The sequence below is a fragment of the Carettochelys insculpta genome, chromosome 9 (assembly GCF_033958435.1).
Source record: "Carettochelys insculpta isolate YL-2023 chromosome 9, ASM3395843v1, whole genome shotgun sequence".
NCBI lineage: Eukaryota > Metazoa > Chordata > Testudines > Carettochelyidae > Carettochelys > Carettochelys insculpta.
Window position 1 is genome coordinate 63,425,156 of NC_134145.1, and position 20,069 is coordinate 63,445,224.

General features: G+C 42.1%; 1 protein-coding gene across 3 annotated transcripts in view; it reads left to right on the plus strand.

Annotated features, from left to right (window-relative positions):
• DNM3 (dynamin 3) overlaps positions 1-20,069 on the plus strand; it is a 209,824-nt gene that overhangs the window by 38,023 nt on the left and 151,732 nt on the right. For all 3 annotated transcript variants that reach the window (XM_075003530.1, XM_075003531.1, XM_075003529.1), the window contains exons 10-12: positions 8,263-8,401; positions 18,645-18,731; positions 19,911-19,981. In XM_075003530.1, coding sequence (XP_074859631.1) covers positions 8,263-8,401; positions 18,645-18,731; positions 19,911-19,981 — 297 coding nt within the window. The remainder of the gene's footprint in view (positions 1-8,262; positions 8,402-18,644; positions 18,732-19,910; positions 19,982-20,069) is intronic.

Sequence of the window (20,069 nt, forward strand, 5' to 3'; positions counted from 1 at the left end):
CCCAAGAAAAATGGAAATATGCAACTAAGACAAACTCAACAAACTAGTCTTTTTTTTGTTCATGTTTGTTTTCTCACCGTAGTCCTTCTTCCAGTATAGTCTCTAGCAGTGGTCCTTGTGATCATTTCCATCCGTGTGCAGAATACCTTTTTTGTGTACACTGAGGCGTGTGCTAATGTGCACCACTGGTAGAAACAAGAGCCTAGCTGCGGGTGCTCTGCTAGTCCCCTGGGCAGCGTTTGCATTGCTGCTGAGTGGCTGCACAAGTGCCCAGCTTGCAGAGAACACTGGTCCCTAGCCTGGACCCAAATACAGAGTTCGGAGTGCATTCGTTCTTTGTGTCAATGGGGGAAGGCTGGTTAGTGGTTTACTCCACTTCTCTTTATAGTCTAGCAACCCTCTGAAATATATTCTTCTGAAGTGTACCTCCAGAGAAAGTTCCCTTCCCCGGCTGGGTGTAGACACCATTCTGGCTTCTGCCCTGCTGGTGATTTTTACAATGCAAATTATCTACCTGCAATCACACATTTGTAATCTGAAAATAGTGTGTTCGGGTGTTTTTTGGTGTGTTCTGACCAGTAGCAAGGGTTTGTATGTAGATAAGCAATCCTCGAATGAGATGAAAATTGTTTTTTTAAAAGAATGGAATTTTAATAATAATTAAATGCTATTAACTGTCTTCTATCATGTACTTTTTCAAAAGTCTAGGATAGCACTGTGGCTTAACTCATATTCCGCCGTCTCCTCCCTCCGTACATTGATAGTTTCAGTAAATATTTTGCTTCATTTTTAATTGCAGTCAGTATTCATTGAATATTTCTGTCGTATATTGACCTGTTGATGGGTCACTATTCTGTCAACAACTGTGCCAGGCCTAGCATGCTCAGTGTACCTCGCATTCTGGTATTTGTCCAAAAGGTGGCATGTAAGAAATCCTTGGAAACCTAATAATGTGTCATGTATGTACATTTCACTTACAAAAATTCTATTCTTTGGACGTCACGCAAGAATACTAATGACCAGTGGGTTAGTTTTTTCAATGATTTATTATGGCCCACTTTTGGGATAAATATTATGACCATGTGTGAGGTACACCAAGCAGATATTAGCAAGTCTTCGTACACAGTTTAGGTTTTGTTTTAGAATTTCATTCCTTTTAAAAAAAAACAAACTATTTAGTTGCCTTCAAGAACTGCTGATCTAGATCACCCCTTGTGAGTAAGGCATGCATGCTTCATGTCAATTCACATCCTTCTAGAAAGAAGAGAAGGCAGTTCATGTGATCAGATTACAGGCATGATGCTGTTTGGTGGATAGGCACTCCTGAAACTCAGGGCTCTTGGAATTTGGGATGCTGCTGCTGCTGCAGATGGATTGAGTATCTGCCACTGAAAGCTGGCTGTTTGGAAGACGTAGATGTCATAAGTCAAGGATATCTGTGCAGGACTGGCACAGATGCTGACACAGCTTGTCTTACAGTATAGCCAGGATGCTTTGTGCCTTTGCTCTGTTGGAGCATTTGAGTTTATGCCTCTTGAACCATGTTATCATGGATCTGTTGGTTTTTCTCAAGGTGCTGAAGCTTCTAGGAGGAAGAATTCTGGGAGGTATAAATAAATATTCCTTTATGTGTTCTGCTTACTCCAGGTTCTTCATCACTGGATACCTGTTCAGCTGGGGAAGGAGTCATATTTGCTAATTATGGGTAAAAACCAGCTAATGCATCCAAAAGTGCATAGGAGGATGAATACCTAATGGCCAGGGGATTGCATAGGCTCTACTGGTTCCTTTCTGCCAGGCCTTGAGGAGATTATTGATCTCCTTTATGTTGAAGAAAATTTTACTCAAGTTTATATGTTTGCTTGTTTCTGTCCACTACTCATGAAATCTCAGCCTATCCACTGTTAATTATATGTCTTGGTCCTATGAATAAAGGAACGTTATAGTGATGACTTCTGTATTCACAGGTATAATTCTCTGTAACCTTGTGTAGTTGCCACTATCTTGGCACAAGCACTGGGAGTTGAGCTGGGGCACTCCAGTGCTATACTTACGTACAGTTATAGTTTGAGCTAAAGGTATAAGACCCTGTAGCTGGGCCTATAACAATGTAGCCAAGAGCTGTACCAACTCGTAGTCACCATTTCAGGGCAGCTGCACCTGTTTCCTGTCGGAGGTCTGTTGAGGGCACCCACATAAAGACTCCTGGCTGTTGCTTCTTCAGGGCTGGGGCCACATCGCTCTCCCGCTTGGCCAGGTTTTGTGACTGCACTGCTTGCTGTCTTACATTGCAATATCCCCACCAAACCAGTTGGCTTAACAAGGCTTGCACCTGCCTTTTGCATGGTATCGGAGGGCTCTGAAGAGTGTAATTGCCAGCAGTTGTATTAACATGCAGCTCTCTCCAAGCATTACAGAGAAAATATATTTAAAAAAACCCATTGCGGTGTGCATTCTAGCAGTTTACCAGGGGTCATCCATCAGTCTTATGGGGCTCCAACAGGACAAAGGCCTCTCAACTCTTCCACAAGGGTCGGGTCCCCCTTGTACTGCAGGTCCTGTCTGTTTGCTAGACTGAGAAGAAGGCTCTGAGTCAGTTTAAGCTTGGCCTGCTGATCTACAGTTCTGTCCTTTGTCGCTTGGTCTGTGGAGAATCCAGTTTGCCCTGGCATACGTGAAACTTCTCAGGAAAGGGTACCTGGAGGACATGTGGCAGCCCTTCCCTATGGAGTAGAACAGAATCCCACACAAACCATTCGTTGAATAGAGAGCAGCCCAATAATACTGTAAGTTGATATGGCCCCCCCAAGCATATGGCTGTGTGTTGTCCTATCTGTCGCTGTCAGTGGATTGGTCTTCAAGCTTATGTACGTTAGGTACTCTGTGCTGTGTACAAATAGATTCCATTTATATCCACTTTGCACAGGGGTTAAGTTAAGGCACCTGACATCCAGAATCGGTGTGTGTCACACATCTGCAATTAAAACAAAAAAAAGCAGTCAAGTAGCACTTTAAAGACTAACAAAATAATTTACTAGGTGAACTTTTGTGGGACAGACCCACTTCTTCAGACATAGCCATACCAGAACAGATTCAATATTTAAGGCACAGAGAACCAAAAAAGTAATTAAGGTTGAAAATCAACAAAAAATGATCAAGGTGAGCAAATCAGAGTAGAGGGGCAGAAGAGGGTGGGGGAGTCAAGGACTGAATAACTTGTTAACAAGTTAATTAGATTAACTTGTCTGCAATTAATTTGTTCTCCCAGCAGAGCACATTGCTAGGTCAAGTGGATAGCACAGATTCCCATTTCCGACTCGCATTCTCTGCCAATAGGGGAGACTTATAACTGCATTTTCCTGGCATTGAATAGGTGCTGTTATTTCTAACTGCCAGTTATCTGTTACTGTCAGAGCTTCTCTAACTAGACAAAGGTAATTCCAATGGCTATTTAGTGTATACAGTTTCATCTTCATAATGTTTTTCTCATCTTTTACTGTAGATGCCTACTGATGCCCCAAAGGACTATATACATTCTTCTGGGAGCATAACTTGATAGCTTTCTAGTGAAGGTTATGACTTAGCTTCCATCATCTTAAAACTTGCATAAACACATAGTTTGTATGGTTTGGAAGGTGTTCTTATTTCTGCGAGCCTAACAGATGACTCTTCACTTAGGCTTAGAGTGAGACCAGTGGAGTTCTGGATAAGGACAGTTTATTGCACTTTGAAAGGTGGGGGGGCTTAGGAACTCTAATGACAGTACTCCAGACCAGGCAGGACTCTTGTGGTAGACAGTCCATAAAATGCTTCTGAATACAGTGGGTTGTTTGGTTCCCATCAGCCATGATTTTAATAGATGCTTCAGTTGTAAGTTAGGATGTCTGTGTACGCTGTCTGTAAGTAGAAGGGCTTTCAAAATCCATGGTGACCTAGGATTACACATTTCTTGGAATTCAGAGCAATATGGCTGTTTTGAGGAACTTTGTTTCCTTATGTCAATGACAAATCTGTACTGCTTTTGACAGACATTACCACAGCTATGTATTGTATGCACTAGTAGAGGGAGCTCATTCTTGTTTTTGTCAAGAAACTGTATAGCAGGAGGAAGTGGTGCATTCCATATCAAGCGGCACCTCTATCTCTCCATTTTTTTTTCCATGCAAGAACCTCAGCTTGGCAGACAGTCTCGTTCAGAATTTATCAGCTTGAGCCTGAGAGCTTTTTCAAGATTTTTGCTATTCCTTAACTACAGGGATCCTTCAAAAAGCTCCCCTTGTTGTGAAGAAGAATTCACTATGCCTTCAGTTTGTGTTCTGTGGGAAACAATGATCCAAAATCCACAGACAGCTTTCTTCTGTCTTTGGGCAATACTCTGTTATATATCTTTACCCCTTTATGCTTCCGTGATGGTACTGGTTGAGAGTTCTGTGAAAGATCAAAAGAAAGTAATGGCACCTTGGAGGTGTATCAGTTTTGCGGTTAGCTCTTTTGTCCTGGCTGCTGGAGCGTCTGGTTTGCCTTTGTCTTCCACATCCGTATCAAAGTCAAATGCATCATCCAGGTCTGAGATTACTAAATATCATGGCTTTCAGTGTGGTACATTGAGAAATTCTGCTCTGGATTCCTCTGAAGCTATTAAGCCAACATTTATGGAAAGTCAAAAATCTTAGAGGAGAAAAATCTATGGCTTGAAATAGATAAGGATTTTCAAAACAAAAAGCAGTCAAGTAGCACTTTAAAGACTAGCAAAATAGTTTATTAGGTGAGCTTTCATGGGACAGACCCACTTCTTCAGACCATAGCCAGACCAGACCAGACTCGATATTTAAGGCACAGAGAACCAAAAACAGTAAGCAAGGAGGACAGATCAGAAAAAGATAATCAAGGTGAGCAAATCAGAGAGTGAGGGGTGAGGGGGAGGTCAAGAATTAGATTAAGCCAAGTATGCAGATGAGGCCCTATAGTGACTCAGAAAGTTCCCGTCCCGGTTTAAACCATGTGTTAATGTGCCAAATTTGAATATAAAAGCCAGCTCGGCTGATTCTCTTTGAAGAACAGTGCACAAGTTCTTTTTCCTTAACACACATACCTTTAGGTCATTAATAGAATGCCCCATTCCATTAAAATGTTGACTAACTGGTTTGTGGATCTGGAGTGTTTTGATGTCTGTTTTGTGTCCATCAGCCCTTTGTCTAAGGGAGTTAGAAGTCTGTCCAATATACAAAGCATCTGGGCATTGTTGGCACATGATGGCATATATGATGATAGTGGAGGAGCATGAGAAAGTGCCCGTGATTCTGTGAGTAAGCTGGTTAGGTCCAGTGATGGTAAATCCAGAGAAGATATGTGGACAAAGCTGGCAGTGGGCTTTGTTGCAAGGAAGGGTTCCAGGACTGGTATTCCTGGGGTATAGACTGTGGCTGTTAGTGAGGATCCTCATGAGGTTGGGAGGTTGTCTGTAGGAGAGAACAGGCATGTCACCCAGGGTCTTCTGGAGTGTGGCATCCTGATTAAGGATAGGTTGTAGGTCTTTAATAATTCGTTGCACTGGTCTGAGTTGGGGGCTGTAGATAATGACCAGTGGTGTTCTGTTCTTGGCTTTTTTGGGCCGATCTTGGAGTAGCTGGTCTCTGGGTATTTGTCTGGCCCTGTTGATTTGTTTTTTTACTTCTCCTGGTGGGTAATTCAGGTTTATGAATATTTGGTAAAGATCTTGTAGTTTTTGGTCTGTCAGTTGGATCAGAGCATATGCGATTGTCTCTAAGAGCTTGACTGTAAACAATGGATCTAATTATGTGTGCAGGATGGAAACTAGAAGCGTGTAGGCAAGTATAGCGATCAGTAGGTTTTCGGTACAGTGTGGTGCTTATCAGGCCATCCTTGATTAGTACTGTAGTGTCCAGGAAATGTATCTCTTGTATGTTGTAATCGAGGCATAAGTTGATGATGGGGTGTAGATTGTTAAAGTCTCTGTGGAATTCTTCTAGAGTCTCTGCACCATGGGTCCAAATCATAAAGATGTCATCAATGTAACTTAACTAGAGGAGGGGGGATTTTCAGTTTATGTTGCTGAACAAAACTGTGCATGTTCCACTGCTTCAGAACCTTGTATTGCTCACTGTCTCTAAATGACCTATTTGCTGAGAAGTGCAGCTTATGTTCACTCTGTGGAAATATCTGTAACTTATATTTGGAGGAGGTGAGATACTTGGTTTGGGGTGGGCTATTATATTAAGATGAGTTGTTGGTTTTCAGATCAATATTAGCAGAGAGTAAATGATTATAATTGTCCAGCCAAGGATTATCCATATTTACACATTATGCGGTGAAACAGTTTCTGAAAGTGCAGTTGCATGTTGAGAACAAATGCTCTGGTTGAAATTAAATTTTATGCTCATGTGATTTGGTATCGCTGTATGAGCCATTTGGAAAATATTCTTTATCTCAGTGTACTTAGAAACAGTGTTGCTTCTGTCTGTCCTCGCAAGGTGAATGGGAGATTCTGATAGCTAGAGTCCCTTGAAATAACAGTAACGTGGTACCATCCTTCACCTCATCTTGCCCAAATCTGAGTTCTGTATAACTATATAGCTTACCCGGAGAGGTTCTGTTCTATAGACTAGACCAGTATTACTTAAAATGTGAGGCATTTCCCCTTGGCGTAGTAAATGGACTAAGCATGCTTAAAAGAAGCACGAAAGAGGTAAACCCGAAGATTCAGCAACCCATAGTAGGGTTGTCAGATGGGCATGATTTATTTCATTTTCCTGAAGTGAGGCTCAGTTTTCAGAAGTCGGTGAAATGCTAGTCTAAATGTTAAAGAGCTCTTGGCTATGGCTTGAGTAAAGCCAAACCCTTTTGTTAGTCTTCCATGCTACTTATGGCACATAGTGTTTAAATCCAGGGACAGCTAAGCTCTGCCCAGTGGTTGTTTAAGATAATTAGAACTTGTACACAGATCTGCTGGAAGCTGCTATGTGTCCCAATATTTTGGGATCTTATGTCACCCTCCCATTGATCCAAAGCACTTACCCGACCTAGCTAAGAAAATATCTCCTTTGTAGACACCTGAGGCTCCTGCCTTGAGCTCTGTGCTTTCATTTATAAAGCATTAGTCTCAGCTTGTCAGCTGGGTGTGAGGGTCATTTTGGGATAGCAGCCATACATCATTCACTTACCTTTAGACCTGTGCCCTTAAAGGCTGTGTGACTTCTAGTTAATATCTCTTAAGCGGGGATCTCTGCAGATTGTTGAGGGAGAAGTAATGGCCATTTGTCTGTAACTAGTTCTGTGAGATGTCCACCTATGTAGGCCCACAAGCACCATTCAATTTCCTTGCTTCTTCAGTCTACCTGTAGAGTTTCAACTAAGTGAGAGAAGGAATTCTGATGTGGCTGGGGATGACAGGAACTTGGGTGGTGGGTCTCTACGTATCGTTGTCTGAATGGTCAGTCTTGGGTGAGTCAGTAGTACAGTAGCCCGCGTCGTCTGGGCTTTGAGGTGGTTTTGGCTCTGTTGAAGGTACATGTGCACACCACCAGAGTAGTTTCATAGTCTGCTGGCAGTCATCTCAATGAACTCCAGTTACAGATTATGTGGCATTTTTTTTCATTCAGATTCCAGAGTTTGAAAAGCAATCACATTCACTTTATTTTACCTCTTCTGTTTAATAACAGACCTAGTGAGTTCTGGGTTAGACCTCGCATGTCCTTTTCATATGATGGCTTTTATGGTTGGGCTGTGTGGTGGAAATCCTGACTAAGAATTACCAAGATTGTAGCTTCATGAATGGCAGACCCCCAAGAGATAGTGACTGTTCACCCTCTCTCCAGGCTAATGTATTAATTCGAGCCTCTCTCGTTCATTCTTTTCTTAATCTACATGCCCCGTAATTCACATGTCAAACCCCAGTGGTCTCATTCCATTTCTCAGTAACAGCTTAATAAGGGAGACAGTGCTGTATTGGACTATAATATTACTAAGAGTTCATTGCTTTTACAAACTAAACTACAGACCATATGCTATGAGCTGTTACCATAAATGACCAGTGCTTGTCAGATGAGTGCATTATGTTTGGTATTAATAAACATATGCTGTATTTTAGTTTTCTCTACAGCTAGCTGCTCATTTTGCAATTTGTGGAATCATTTTGTTCGTAGTGATGTTTATGACTCTGGTTTTATATTCAGTATAAAAACTTGTGTTCTTTTCCCTAAAGTCTTTCTTCAGTATCTTACATGTTTTATTATATATCCACAGAACAGGTTTGTTTACTCCAGATATGGCCTTTGAGGCTATAGTTAAAAAACAGATAGTGAAGCTGAAAGGGCCTTGCTTAAAAAGCGTGGATCTGGTGATGCAAGAGTTAATCAACACTGTCAAGAAATGCACTAAAAAGGTAACTTCTGAATGGGTTCCTTCATAGTTGAAGTACGCTTGTCAATCTCATATTGTTATGGTAGCTAATATAATAGGCAAGACGCTCTGCTATGTGGCTTTACTCAGAAAAAGATGCAATTGTATGGTTTTACGTTTGTATCTTAGCTGCTTTCTGATCCAGTTTGCTCTGTTTACAAATAAAATATATCATAAAACTGATCTTGGGTTCTGATGCTCAAAAAGGTTTGTTTTTAGATGCAGCGTAATCACCGGCGTGGTTTCTGTGATTTCTAAAAATAACATCAGTCTAGTGCTGGTTCCCTTTTCACCTGTGTAGTAACCATGCTGCAGTGGCTGGAAGTGTGTGGCTGTTACTGAAGGTGTAATAAAGAAAACAGGATCATATAGTTGGCCCTGCAAATGAAACAATTAACATTTCTGCTGATGCATAATCCCGAAAAATCCAGAATCTGAAGTTCTTTGCAGCATGGACAATAGGAAAAAAATAGTGAAATCTTTTGTCACCAAAGAAAGCGGATTAGATTCCAAATATATTCAAGGAGTTGTTCTGCTGAGTAAAAAGGAGTGTTTTTATATAGAAATTCTTCTAAGTAGAATCATACTTAAGTGTGCAAATTAGGAGTTAAATAGCCTCTGCTGTGTCTCATACACGCAAATCCGCAATCATCCTTGCCAGCTTTCAAGAGACTAAAAGGTAGAAACATGAGAAGATCTAATTTCCCCTTGACTTGCCCACACTTACCTCACAGGAATTATGCCTGTGAGTAGAAGGGTGAATTGCAAAGCAAAAGAGGGAACCACACTGCATTTAAAAGAACTGTTGTTCTGAAGTGAATAGTATGTGTACTCAATAGTGAAACCTTAATTTCAGCTCCCAACACATATAGTAAAATAATGAAGTTGCTGACACCAATGAGTATTATGGCCGATGGTCTGGTCTGCATATGGTGTGTACTGGGTTTGTTTATACTTTTTCAAAGAGTACCTTATTTTCCTATTGTGACTAAAAAGTTCAGGTTTTTGCATGGAGTTGTATATGCTTTGCTTATATGGGATAACTTTCTCAGTGTCAGTCTGATTTTTCAGAAGTGGCTTAGTCACTTGAAGATTACCTCTAGTCAAAAACAATGAGAAGTCCTGAGGCACCTTGTAGACTAACAGAATTTTTGGAGCATAAGCTTTCATGGGGTCAGACCCACTTCATCAAATGCATGTCATGCATCTGACAAAGTGGGTCTTTGCTCACAAAAGCTTATGCTCCAAAAATTCTGTTATTCCCCAGGGTGCCAGAGGACTTCTCGTTGTTTTTGCAGGTACAGACTAGCATGGCAACCCCTCTGGTACTGTGGTTAAAAGTGGATCTTCAGTGGCTATCGTTAACAGTGGCTGGAAATGGTCTAGGCCCCAATTAGGGTGAAAGTGCTTTTCATAACAATTACCAAAAGAGTATCAGAGTCCTGGTAATAGGCTGGTCACCTGTCCTTACTACTTCATCTTGGGTAGACAGGGATCTTTTGTAGGGGATCAGATTAATGGTCCATCTAATGTAGTTGTTAGCAAACACCACATACTTGGTAGGTTTTTTCCCCACTCCCCCCGGTCCCCATGCAGTTGCGGTTGATTTTTGCCCCTGAAATATTTGTGTTTATACTCCACATAATTTGTCACCCAGTCTAGTATAACTCATAAGAAGCTAATCCTCTTTTGAACTGTAAACACTTTATCACTGTCTTCTGAGTCAAATCGTTTGTGTTTAGATGGTTCCTTTCAATCATTTTAAATGTGTTGCCTTTTTCATGTCCTCTTCTATGCAACATGAAGAGGGCAAATGGGAACTCCTCGTGTATTTTCTGTGAAATTTGCTACGTTCTGTACCTTTGCTATACATTCTTATTAGTCCCCTTCTGAAACTGTTAGTTTTATTTTTTGAAAGAGGATTGGTGGGTAGAGAGCTTAGTCTTTTAAACTTGCCCTCAGAACAAATTCTTTCTGTGCTGCTAAGCATTTCAGTGCCCTTCTCTAGATCCTTTCTATTACCATTTGATCCCTTTTTCAGATGGTATGACCAGAGCACAGTATTCAAGGTAAGGGTGTGTTATCAATTTATTTAATGGCAATATTAAATTTTCAGTATCTTTTGCTTCTTTCTTGTTGCAGCCTAACTGCCTGTTTTCTTTGACTTCCACGGCATGTTAATAGGGTGTCTTCATTACACTATCCTCAGTGAGACCTCGGTCTTTCCATGCAGTGATGGTTTAGGTCTAGTCAAATATGTGGGCTGTAAAGTGTTCCTTCCAATGGACATCGCCTTACACTTCTTTTCCATGAATGTGACCTACAAGAGGGTTTCCCAATCATCTAGCTTGGCTAGGACTTTCTGTAGTTCTAGTCATTTTTGGTCCTAACATAAATTATGTCATTGGCAAATATTGCCACTTCACTGATTATTTTCCCATCCAGGGCATTCATTCCTATTTTTAACACTATCAGATCAGTCCAGAATCTTCAGGCACCCCACATCACATCCTTCTTTGAGGAAAGCTAGCATCTTATTCCCTCTATTTGTTTAGTTTCTGAAGGAGTTCATAGTGATGTCAGTTCTTCAGTTATGGTAGCTCCCTTAAGAAGCCAAGGGATTCATAAAAGGGTGTCTCAAGAATGCAAAGAAATAACTCTCCTTTTTCCACTTTCTTATTGTCACCCTCAAAAAGCAATAGATTTTCCTTTTCCAAAACACACTGTTTTTGTCCTTCTCACATCCGATTTCTGTTTGTACAGTTCTCTCTGGCTGTGTCCACCCTTGGCCAAACCTTTGAAATGGCCATGCTAATGGCCAAATCGAAGAATACGAATGAGGCGCTGAATTGAATATTCAGCACCTCGTTCACGTTCGCATGCTTCTGGCTTCGGTGTTTTGAGAACACTGCTTTCGAATGTGCATGGCTCAACACAGCCACGCAGGGGTCCTTTTCAAAGGGACTCCGCACGTTTCGAAATCCCATTTCTCTTAGCTGAGGGGAATAAGGGGATTTCAGAATGTGCGGGGTCCTTTTGAAAGGACCCCGTGTAGTGTGCTGCACGTGCACGTTCGAAAACAGCGCTTTCAAAGCACCACCACCGGGAGCATCCTAATGCTAATGAGGTGCTGAATATTCAAATCAGCACCTCATTAGTAATCTTCAAAATTTCCATTAGCATGGCCAAGTGTGGCTACAACCTCTGATTTCAAACAATTGCTCCATAAGGTATGGTGATCTGTAACTTTTAAAATCTTGTCTTTCTGAGAGAGACACAATGTTGGTTTCCTTTTGGTCCTCTGGAACAGCAGGTGACTTTTAATGAGAGATTACGTTTTTCTCATTAGCTTAGCTCAGAAGTCATTCTTGTGGACCTTCAGAACTCAAGGTATGGTATATGATCCGAAGGACACGTCATTTAATTTCACTTACTTCCAGCATCAGTCTTTGGCAGCTCAGACTCTGAGAGCACTTCATCTTTATTACCTGGAAAAGGTAAGTCAGCATAAATATTTCCCAACAGTCCCTTTCCTGCAGATTGATGCACAGAAGTAGATGGACAAAATTTTCAGAAGTCCCTGTCCCACTTTCAGAAGCAGCTCATGCACCTTAGCATCCTAATTACCATTGTCTGATGGTGAGGCTTTGGCTGCTGATTGTCAGTTTTGAAAACTGGACTTAGGTGCTTCTGAAAATTGGAAGGTCTCAGTGACTTGCTCCTCTGCGCTCTGCTACAGATACCCCTTTGGTTTGACACTTCTGTCTTGTACGTTGCCATTCAACCAGCTAATCTGAGAGAAATCCAGGGCCCCCTTCTGACAAAAGGTTATTCCTTGTGTAAACTATTTAGTACTATGCCAGCTGTTAACGCTCTTGCCCTGCATATTTGGTGGTAGCATGTTTTGTGCCTATAGCAAACAGGTATGCAATCTGATCAGGAACTTAATGCCTCAGTGCTGGCATATGTAACATTGTAAACTATGAGAATATGGCACTAGGTTTCGTATCAAGAATTCAAGACTGATTTATGTTGTGGGATAATTAGGAGAGGAAACTGAAGCAGGTGATGTAATGAGTTGCATTTATTTTTAGCTGTTGTGTGTGGGTAGGGCTGGCAGAGCTGTCTGGAGCAAACAGAACAAACAGCCTTTCAAATAATTGGCCCACAGACCCTGGCATGCAATAGAGATGTAGATGGTGGTGTTTAAATGCTCCAAGGGAATCAAATAATAGAATACACTGAACCAAACAAAGTGTGAAGAAGCAGGCTTTGCAGTGGATGACATTTACTGCTTTCTATCATAATAAGCACAGGGAAGGGAGAGAAAGTAGATGTCCATTGTCATTTCTGATCCGTCATTCTGTCAGTCTCTTAATTTGTAAAATAGCTTATAGAGCCTAGGCCGTATTGTGAAGGTTGTTATAGACTTTTTGGTGCTTTCTCAAATGTTAATTCTGACTCCCAAGTCTGAAGCAGTAAATCTCAGTGAAGATTAAGGGAATGAAATTGGCTGAGATCTTCTTCATCCTCATCATCAGTAAAGAATGGGAATGGAATTTGCTTTTGTTCCCAGAGTCATTCTTGTACTGTACTACTTAAACCACACAAACATTCCTTAGTTCGTGTTCTTACTTCGTTCAGGTCTTAGATTCACCTGGAGATGAAAATGTGGAGCTGCCATATCACAGCAGAGTATCTTTTATGCTTGTCACCCAAAGAATTGGCTCTTCAGTGTTCTGGAATGGTGGGTTTTCCTTGTCCATTAAATGCAAGAGCAACACAGCTGCTGAATGCTTGGAACTGGAGGTCCCCTCCAAACCACATCTGTCCACTGTTTGGGGAGACCGTGCTGGTGAAGCCATGTCTATTATTAGACTAACTGGTTTGTGAGAGAGACGAGCTTTCAAATTACCCTGAGGTCTTCAGGGTGAAAGCTTGTCTGTTTCACCAACAAGAAGCTGACCAAAGAGAACCTGTTACCACACCTACCTTGTCTTCAAATATTTTGGAACCAACGTGGCTCCAACTCTCTGCAAGTATCCATTCCTTGATGTGACAGGGAAGAAAATACAGCATATGTGGGCTCATGCTCAGTCCATTCTTATCAAGTTAAAGATGGCATTGTGATGATCAGATTCCAGGAGAGCAGTTGTGTATTACTTCCACTCCAGGCCATTTCAAAAAATGGTCCAAATGAATAGACAAAAATTGATGTGGAGCATTATTTCATGTAAGTGGCTGAAAAGGTTGTAGACCAAGGCCTGAGTGCTCTCTTTCACCCCTCACAGGATGACCAGGCAGAATCAAGATTTTGGGGAGAATGAAAATGGTTATGCTGGGCCAGGCTTTGGTGCTTGTGGCACATTAGTAAGATTTGTTTTTATACCTACGCTCAACTCGGAGCATCAGGATTCCAACTGTTGGTTCAGAAGAAGCTCTTGAGTGGAATTTTCAAGAGTCTAAGTAACTTTAGTGAAAATCCATTGAAAATTATTGGAACATGTTCCTAAATCACCTAAGCAATTGTAAAGTCCCACCCCCTGTGCCTCCCAGGAGTTAAAATATTTTCACAAGGGCGGGGAGGTGGTGGTGGGAATTGATTTCTTTGACTAAAGTTGAAGATCACAATCCTCCTTCAATCCATTGGGCCAATTTTTCCGTTCTTGCTCTTTTCCAGGCTCAGAAGTCCCTTTTGCGAAAACATCTGCTCAAGTAAACCAATAACACAGGCTAACTTGTTTGAAACTATGACTTTCAGTTTGTGGTCCAAGTACCACTTTGATATTCACAGCAGCAACGGCCAGATGGTGGAACCTTCTAGTAACCTGAACTTTGGAATACTGTTCAGCAGCTCTTAGTAAAGCTACGAGTACAGAGATGATTCGGTTGCAGGAGGAAGCGGAGAACTGAAGCCTTCTCTTCCTTCCTGCTGAAAGGAGCACTTTGGCGGGGGAGGTGTGCCTTGATGAGGTGGCTTGTGAGGGGTGTTCACTTTCTTTTGCATACATGCATTGCTTAATGGCAGTAGGAACTGCATGCAAATAACTCACCTTCTTTCAAGTTTTTTGTTGAATGATATGTTAATGAAGGGCAAGATCCTTTTCACTTACTTGCATGACCTGTTATTCCTGCGCATGTATAATGCTGACAGGCCTACCTGAACCTGTGAGCTCTGGAGCTTACGACTTGAGCTAAAAGTCAGCTGGAGCGAAGACTCATTTTTGCTCTCTGTAAGTGGTCCAAATGCCACTCCACGGGACAGGGAACCACACCTGGAAGGTGTGTGGGTTACACACTCGGTTCTCATTGATTCTACTGGGAGAGTAGTAAACTGAAATCTGTCCCTTTGGATCTGTGAGAGAAGGTTTGTCTCAAGTGTTGAAAATGTCATCAGCAATGTATGTACTGAGTTGTTATGCTAGTCAGACTAAGAGAGACTTTATGCCTCGGCAGGCACTGTATTTGTGACCCTACACCCACTATGGAGCATTGCTGGAGTCTTTTAGTTTAATACTTCTAATTTAAAAAGAGATGTAGATGGTGGTGGTCAAATGCTCTAAGGACGTCAATGGAATACACTGAATCAAACAAACTGCAGAGAGGTGGGCTCTGCACTGGATGGCATTAACTCTTTCCCTCATTAGAAGCACAGGAGGGGGACAGAAAAATAACGTCCATTGTCATTTCTGATCAGTCCTTCTGTCAATCTCTTTGTTTGGAAAATAGCTTTTAACTTTTAAGAACCCTGAGGGATAAAATAATTGTCTGGAAAATTCTGCTCCTCGGAGGGCAAGTCATCGTTTTTGGTTTTGGAAAGGCACGTGAAATATCACTAATTTCCCCATACATTGTCCTCTTCCTCCATCTAAAGGTGGTTGACTAGATTTTTAGTTTGGGCTCGAAAAGTTTGACAACCGAATGCCAAAATTATATATAAATATCTCTGACCTCTTAAATTATCTATAACTGAATCCCCTCCTTACCTGACCCACTTTCAATCAGCTCCAGAGGATTTCTGTGATGGCTGTATTGCCTATGCTGGGGAGAGACAGTACTGTTGAGGTAGCTTGCTGTCCTGGGGTGAGCCTCTTCCTTCCTTCCAGACTCTTGGGTAGCTTTTGCTGCCTTGATGTCCCAGGTGGAACCCTCTAGAAGACCCAGCCATGGTGGAGCTGACTGTTTGGAGACAGAGGATAAAGAAGCATGGTCCTGATTCCTGTCAGTTCTTCTTCCAAGCACCTCTGAACTTGGAAGTCCTGAGACCTCTTTTTCTTTCTTGTTGTACCACTGGTTTAATTTAGGATCCTCATATTTAGTAGTTACCATTATTGATTACAGTAGTCCCTTGAGGTATGTGAGGGTTGCATTCCCACGCACCCTTGCGTAACTCTAATTTCACATAAGTTTGGGGGGTGGCGGGATGCCAGGGAAGCAGCAGGAGCAGCTGGAGCTCCTCTTAAGGTAAGTCCTGGGGTTGTGGAGGGTTGAGCCTGGTGGTGGATTAGGACCGTAGGGGGAGCCGGGGGGTTGAGGTGAGCTGGAGCAGCAGGCGGGGTGGAGTTGAGCTGGAGTTGGGTGTGGGGGGTGTTTGAACCAGGGCCACGTGGGGTTGGGGGGAGGTTGAGCCAGGATCGGTGGAGAGGGATTTTGAGATGTGCTTGACTCCCATTAATGGGAGTTAAGCACAACTCGAAATTGCACATGTCAATGCTCTCACTTTTTTTATTGACAAAAGGCAATTTTGGGGGCAAAACGTGATAGTGTAGACGTACCTTTAAGTGAAGGACGCTCTCCAAAGGCCTGCCAATTGGTGTGACCTTCACTGGGTTCAGTCTGCGCACAGTGAGAGAGATACATAACGTAGCTTTTATTCGAGGAACACTTAGCTGCTCCTCTGCACCAAAGAGCCTGCTTCTCTTACAGATTAGAGTTAGCCAAGTCAATGTACAATTACAGCTTACGGCGTCCACAGCATAGAACAGCAGCTGAGGACTCCCTCTGAAATCCACGTCTCTGATCATTCACCTATTCGTGGATTAGCCAGTGAGGAAATGTATGCTCTGTCTTAGGTTGTTTTTAATTAACAAATGTCATGACTTTACACAAGAACTTAGCTCCAGAAATGCAGAAGTGTTTTGTCAGCTTTTTTCATCTCTCTTGTCAGGGAACCCGGGTCAGGTTCTTCAATGCCATCTAAAATCATCAGTGGCCTAGAGATTGTGACTGGTTGTTTTCAAGAAGTTTTAACATGTTCTTTTAGAAAATCGTAGCTGTCTTTGTCAATGTCCTAACCAGAAAAAAGAAATGATTTGCACTGTCAGCTTCTGGCAAAATTACTCTTGGTGGCCCATTTGGAACAGATACACATAATCAAACTGGTGGTGATGCTGTCTCCCATTGAGTGCATGAGATAGTCATTTACTGTAGGGCTTGAGATGAGATCAATGATTAAATTTAAGCCTACAGTCCTGTCCATAGGTGCCACAGACAAAGATGAATGTGCTCTTTTGCTTTACAGCTTACCCCTCTCTTCTTGGATGCAGCAGTCTATGAGCTATCAAAGTCACCCAGGCCACAGTGGCAGAACTGCTACTGTTAAGTCTTACTTTGTGTTAAGAGCTTTCAGGTAGTTTGAGCTGCTTTGTTGCAAGACTGGAGGTTGGCTTTCAGAGGGTTATTGTAGGACTTCCTTGTTTTGCCCCGAAATAAGTTCCACTCTCCAGTTCTCCAGAGAAGACAGCTTTGATATTGTACATGCGCACATATGGGTCACCATGTCTACTGCACTGTCATTATGAAAGCTTGAATGGTATCTATTGCCTCTTATGGGCTCTGGATTAGCTTTGTAGTCAGTCTATTTTGTAGTAATAGCTGCATATCCTCCTCCTCTCCAATGATGTTTTAACACAGTAGGGTTTCAACATTCGTGAACCAGGTAGGAGCCCTGGCAGCCAGCCAGGCTCCAGTCAGAGTGGCTGCCATACAGTACTGTGTTTGCAACATTCAACATTCGCAAGGGTTCTCAACACTGAACCCTCATTAATGTTGAGACCCTACTGTACTTGTACATCATGTTGTTAAAAGATCCTTGAAGATACTGATTTATGTCTTCCCACCTACTTGGCACTGAAATTTAGTTTAGAGAATTGATGGAATTGTTATTTCAGTCTCTGAATGTTCCCACCTATCTACCTAGCTCTGGAAATGGCTACTTGGGGTTATAACATTAGCAGTGGGAGTCGTTAAGGTACAAGTCCTGATGGCTAATGGCATCATATGTCCAGTACCCAAATTTGCTGAGTAAGGCAATATGAGCTGCTAATGGATATCCAAGTATCTTATTAAAACTGGTGTGCCCAGTCTGTTTCTGTGAGCCTAGTCTGCCAAGGGTAGAGGGGCCTGAATAAATTAATCTGAAAATGTGCCTGAGCTGCTGTTTCAATAGCATTTAAACCATGTAAATATCTGAATGTACACAGTAAGGAGAGAGGCAATGTCAAGGAGATTAATTGATATAAATTTAAATGAAGACTCATTGAGACATTGCTGGTATGTTAATACATGACTGATGGATTTAGTGTATGTCCTACCAGTTTTGAAGCAGTTCCCATAACATGCTAGAGAAATTCCTCTATTTCAGACTCTTACTGGTGCTCCCTAGAGTCATAGTCATGCATTTATTTGGAATTTTCAGCCCAATCAGATACTCCCATCTGGAGGGCCGATGTGCACTCTTTCTGTATCACAGATTGCTTCGGTTTTCTTCAGGAGAACTTTGCTATGGCTAATCCCCAAAGAGTGGGGAGCAGCTCTACAGCCAATACTCAAAGGAGAAAGGCAGGTTTGTTCTTAAAGTACACGTATAGATCCACTCTGCATGTTTTTTGTACGTTTCTGGGGAGCTTTGACTTTGATTTGGATTAAGTAGAAAGGAGTTAATGGTTTCAGGCTGCTGTTCGATGTATGCTTTCATTGCAAAGGCGCATGCACCCAGCATGGCCACTACTTTCTGGAGCAAAGATTCAGAGAAGCAAATTTGCACCCAAGTTCCCATAGTGTGGATCTGTGCATGTTGTCTGAAATAGCCATGCTGGTAAGTATGGTCTTGTTAACTTTATACTAGTGGTTACAAAATTTACATCACACCAGGGGCTATTGTAGATTTTCCCTCTCACCCTTAGAACATCACTCAAGTTTAAATCCCTCCCCATTTTGCCTTTCAGCTGGCGACCTATCCAAGGCTATGTGAGGAAACAGAAAAGATTGTTGCTGGCCACATTCGAGACAGAGAGGAGAAAACCAAGGAACAGGTGGGAATAACTATGACAGTTGATGGGTCAGGAACTGACTGTTGAAGGGCTCTTCTGGAGAATTTGTTTGCATTGCTCATGTCCGATGTGTAACATGCCAAGAAGGGTATATTTTTGGTGCAGACAAAGGTACATTAGATGTTGGAAGGTAGGGAATGGAGGGGAGTGGCTAGAGAATAAAAAAGAAAATATCTTTGGGGGGGGCAAAATTCCAGGAGCTCTCTGAGTTCCTTTCTGGTAAAATGAAAGGGGTTTTAAAATAATATTGGGCTTTAGGCAATAAAGGAGCAAAATCGTGGCATCTAGTCTGATTTTCAAACTGCATTTCACCACAACACTATCTTCTCCCACAACTTCTGACAGCAGAAATCACTGCATGACTCCAGACAGGAGTGAAGCCTGAGCCCTGCTGTTGCAGGGGGTAGGTTGTCGAGGGCCAAGCTGAAGCCTGAGGGTTTCAGCCCCGTGTGGATGGCCTGTAACCTGATCCTTGCCATCCAGGGCTAAACGCCTCCAACTTCAGCTTCAGCCATGGGCAGTGGGGCTTGGGTTTTGGCTGTGACCCAGCAGGTCTAATGCCCACCGTTGGCAACCCCATTAAAATGGGGTTGTGACCCACTTTGACAATTGCTGTTCTGGTGGGAAGAGGATGGTTAGATGCAAGACCAAGGCACAGTAAGGCATGCACTCGTAAGTAACTACAGCGCAACCTGTCTCCTAGAAGGGAAGGTCACATTGCATTGTTTTATCACAATAAAATCTAATGAAAATTTTTAATCTTTTTAATAGTTGGGGCCTGTGCTTTAATGTACTCTTCTCCCTTGCCTCATCTGGAAAATGTAGTGCTTGAGTGTGTGCTTTGTATTCAGCTCCCTTCTGGCTACGTATAGTTGTTTTTAGTTCTGTTTTATAGAAGCAACAGAGAGGTAGCCATGTTAGTCTGTGCTCTGACAAAACAAACAAGCAGTCGTGCAGCACTTCAAAGACTAACAAAATAATCATCAGATAATGAGGCAACAGTAAGAAAGCTGAGGGAGTTAGTTGATAGCTCCATTGTAGTCTTGTTTACTAAATAAACATACAGATGTGGGATTTAGTAGATAGTGTTGAATGATTATAAAAGGCAGTAGCCTATAATGTGGCAAATGCAAATTTTCTTTCTTCCTTCCTTCCTGATAGGTACTGCTGCTAATTGATATCCAAGTATCTTACATCAATACCAACCATGAAGACTTCATTGGCTTTGCCAAGTAGGTGCACAGAGACTTTATTGTACAGATCCACTGTTCATGTCACCATCTGACTCGTTTAAGGGAAGAAATAGCCTGAACTATTGAG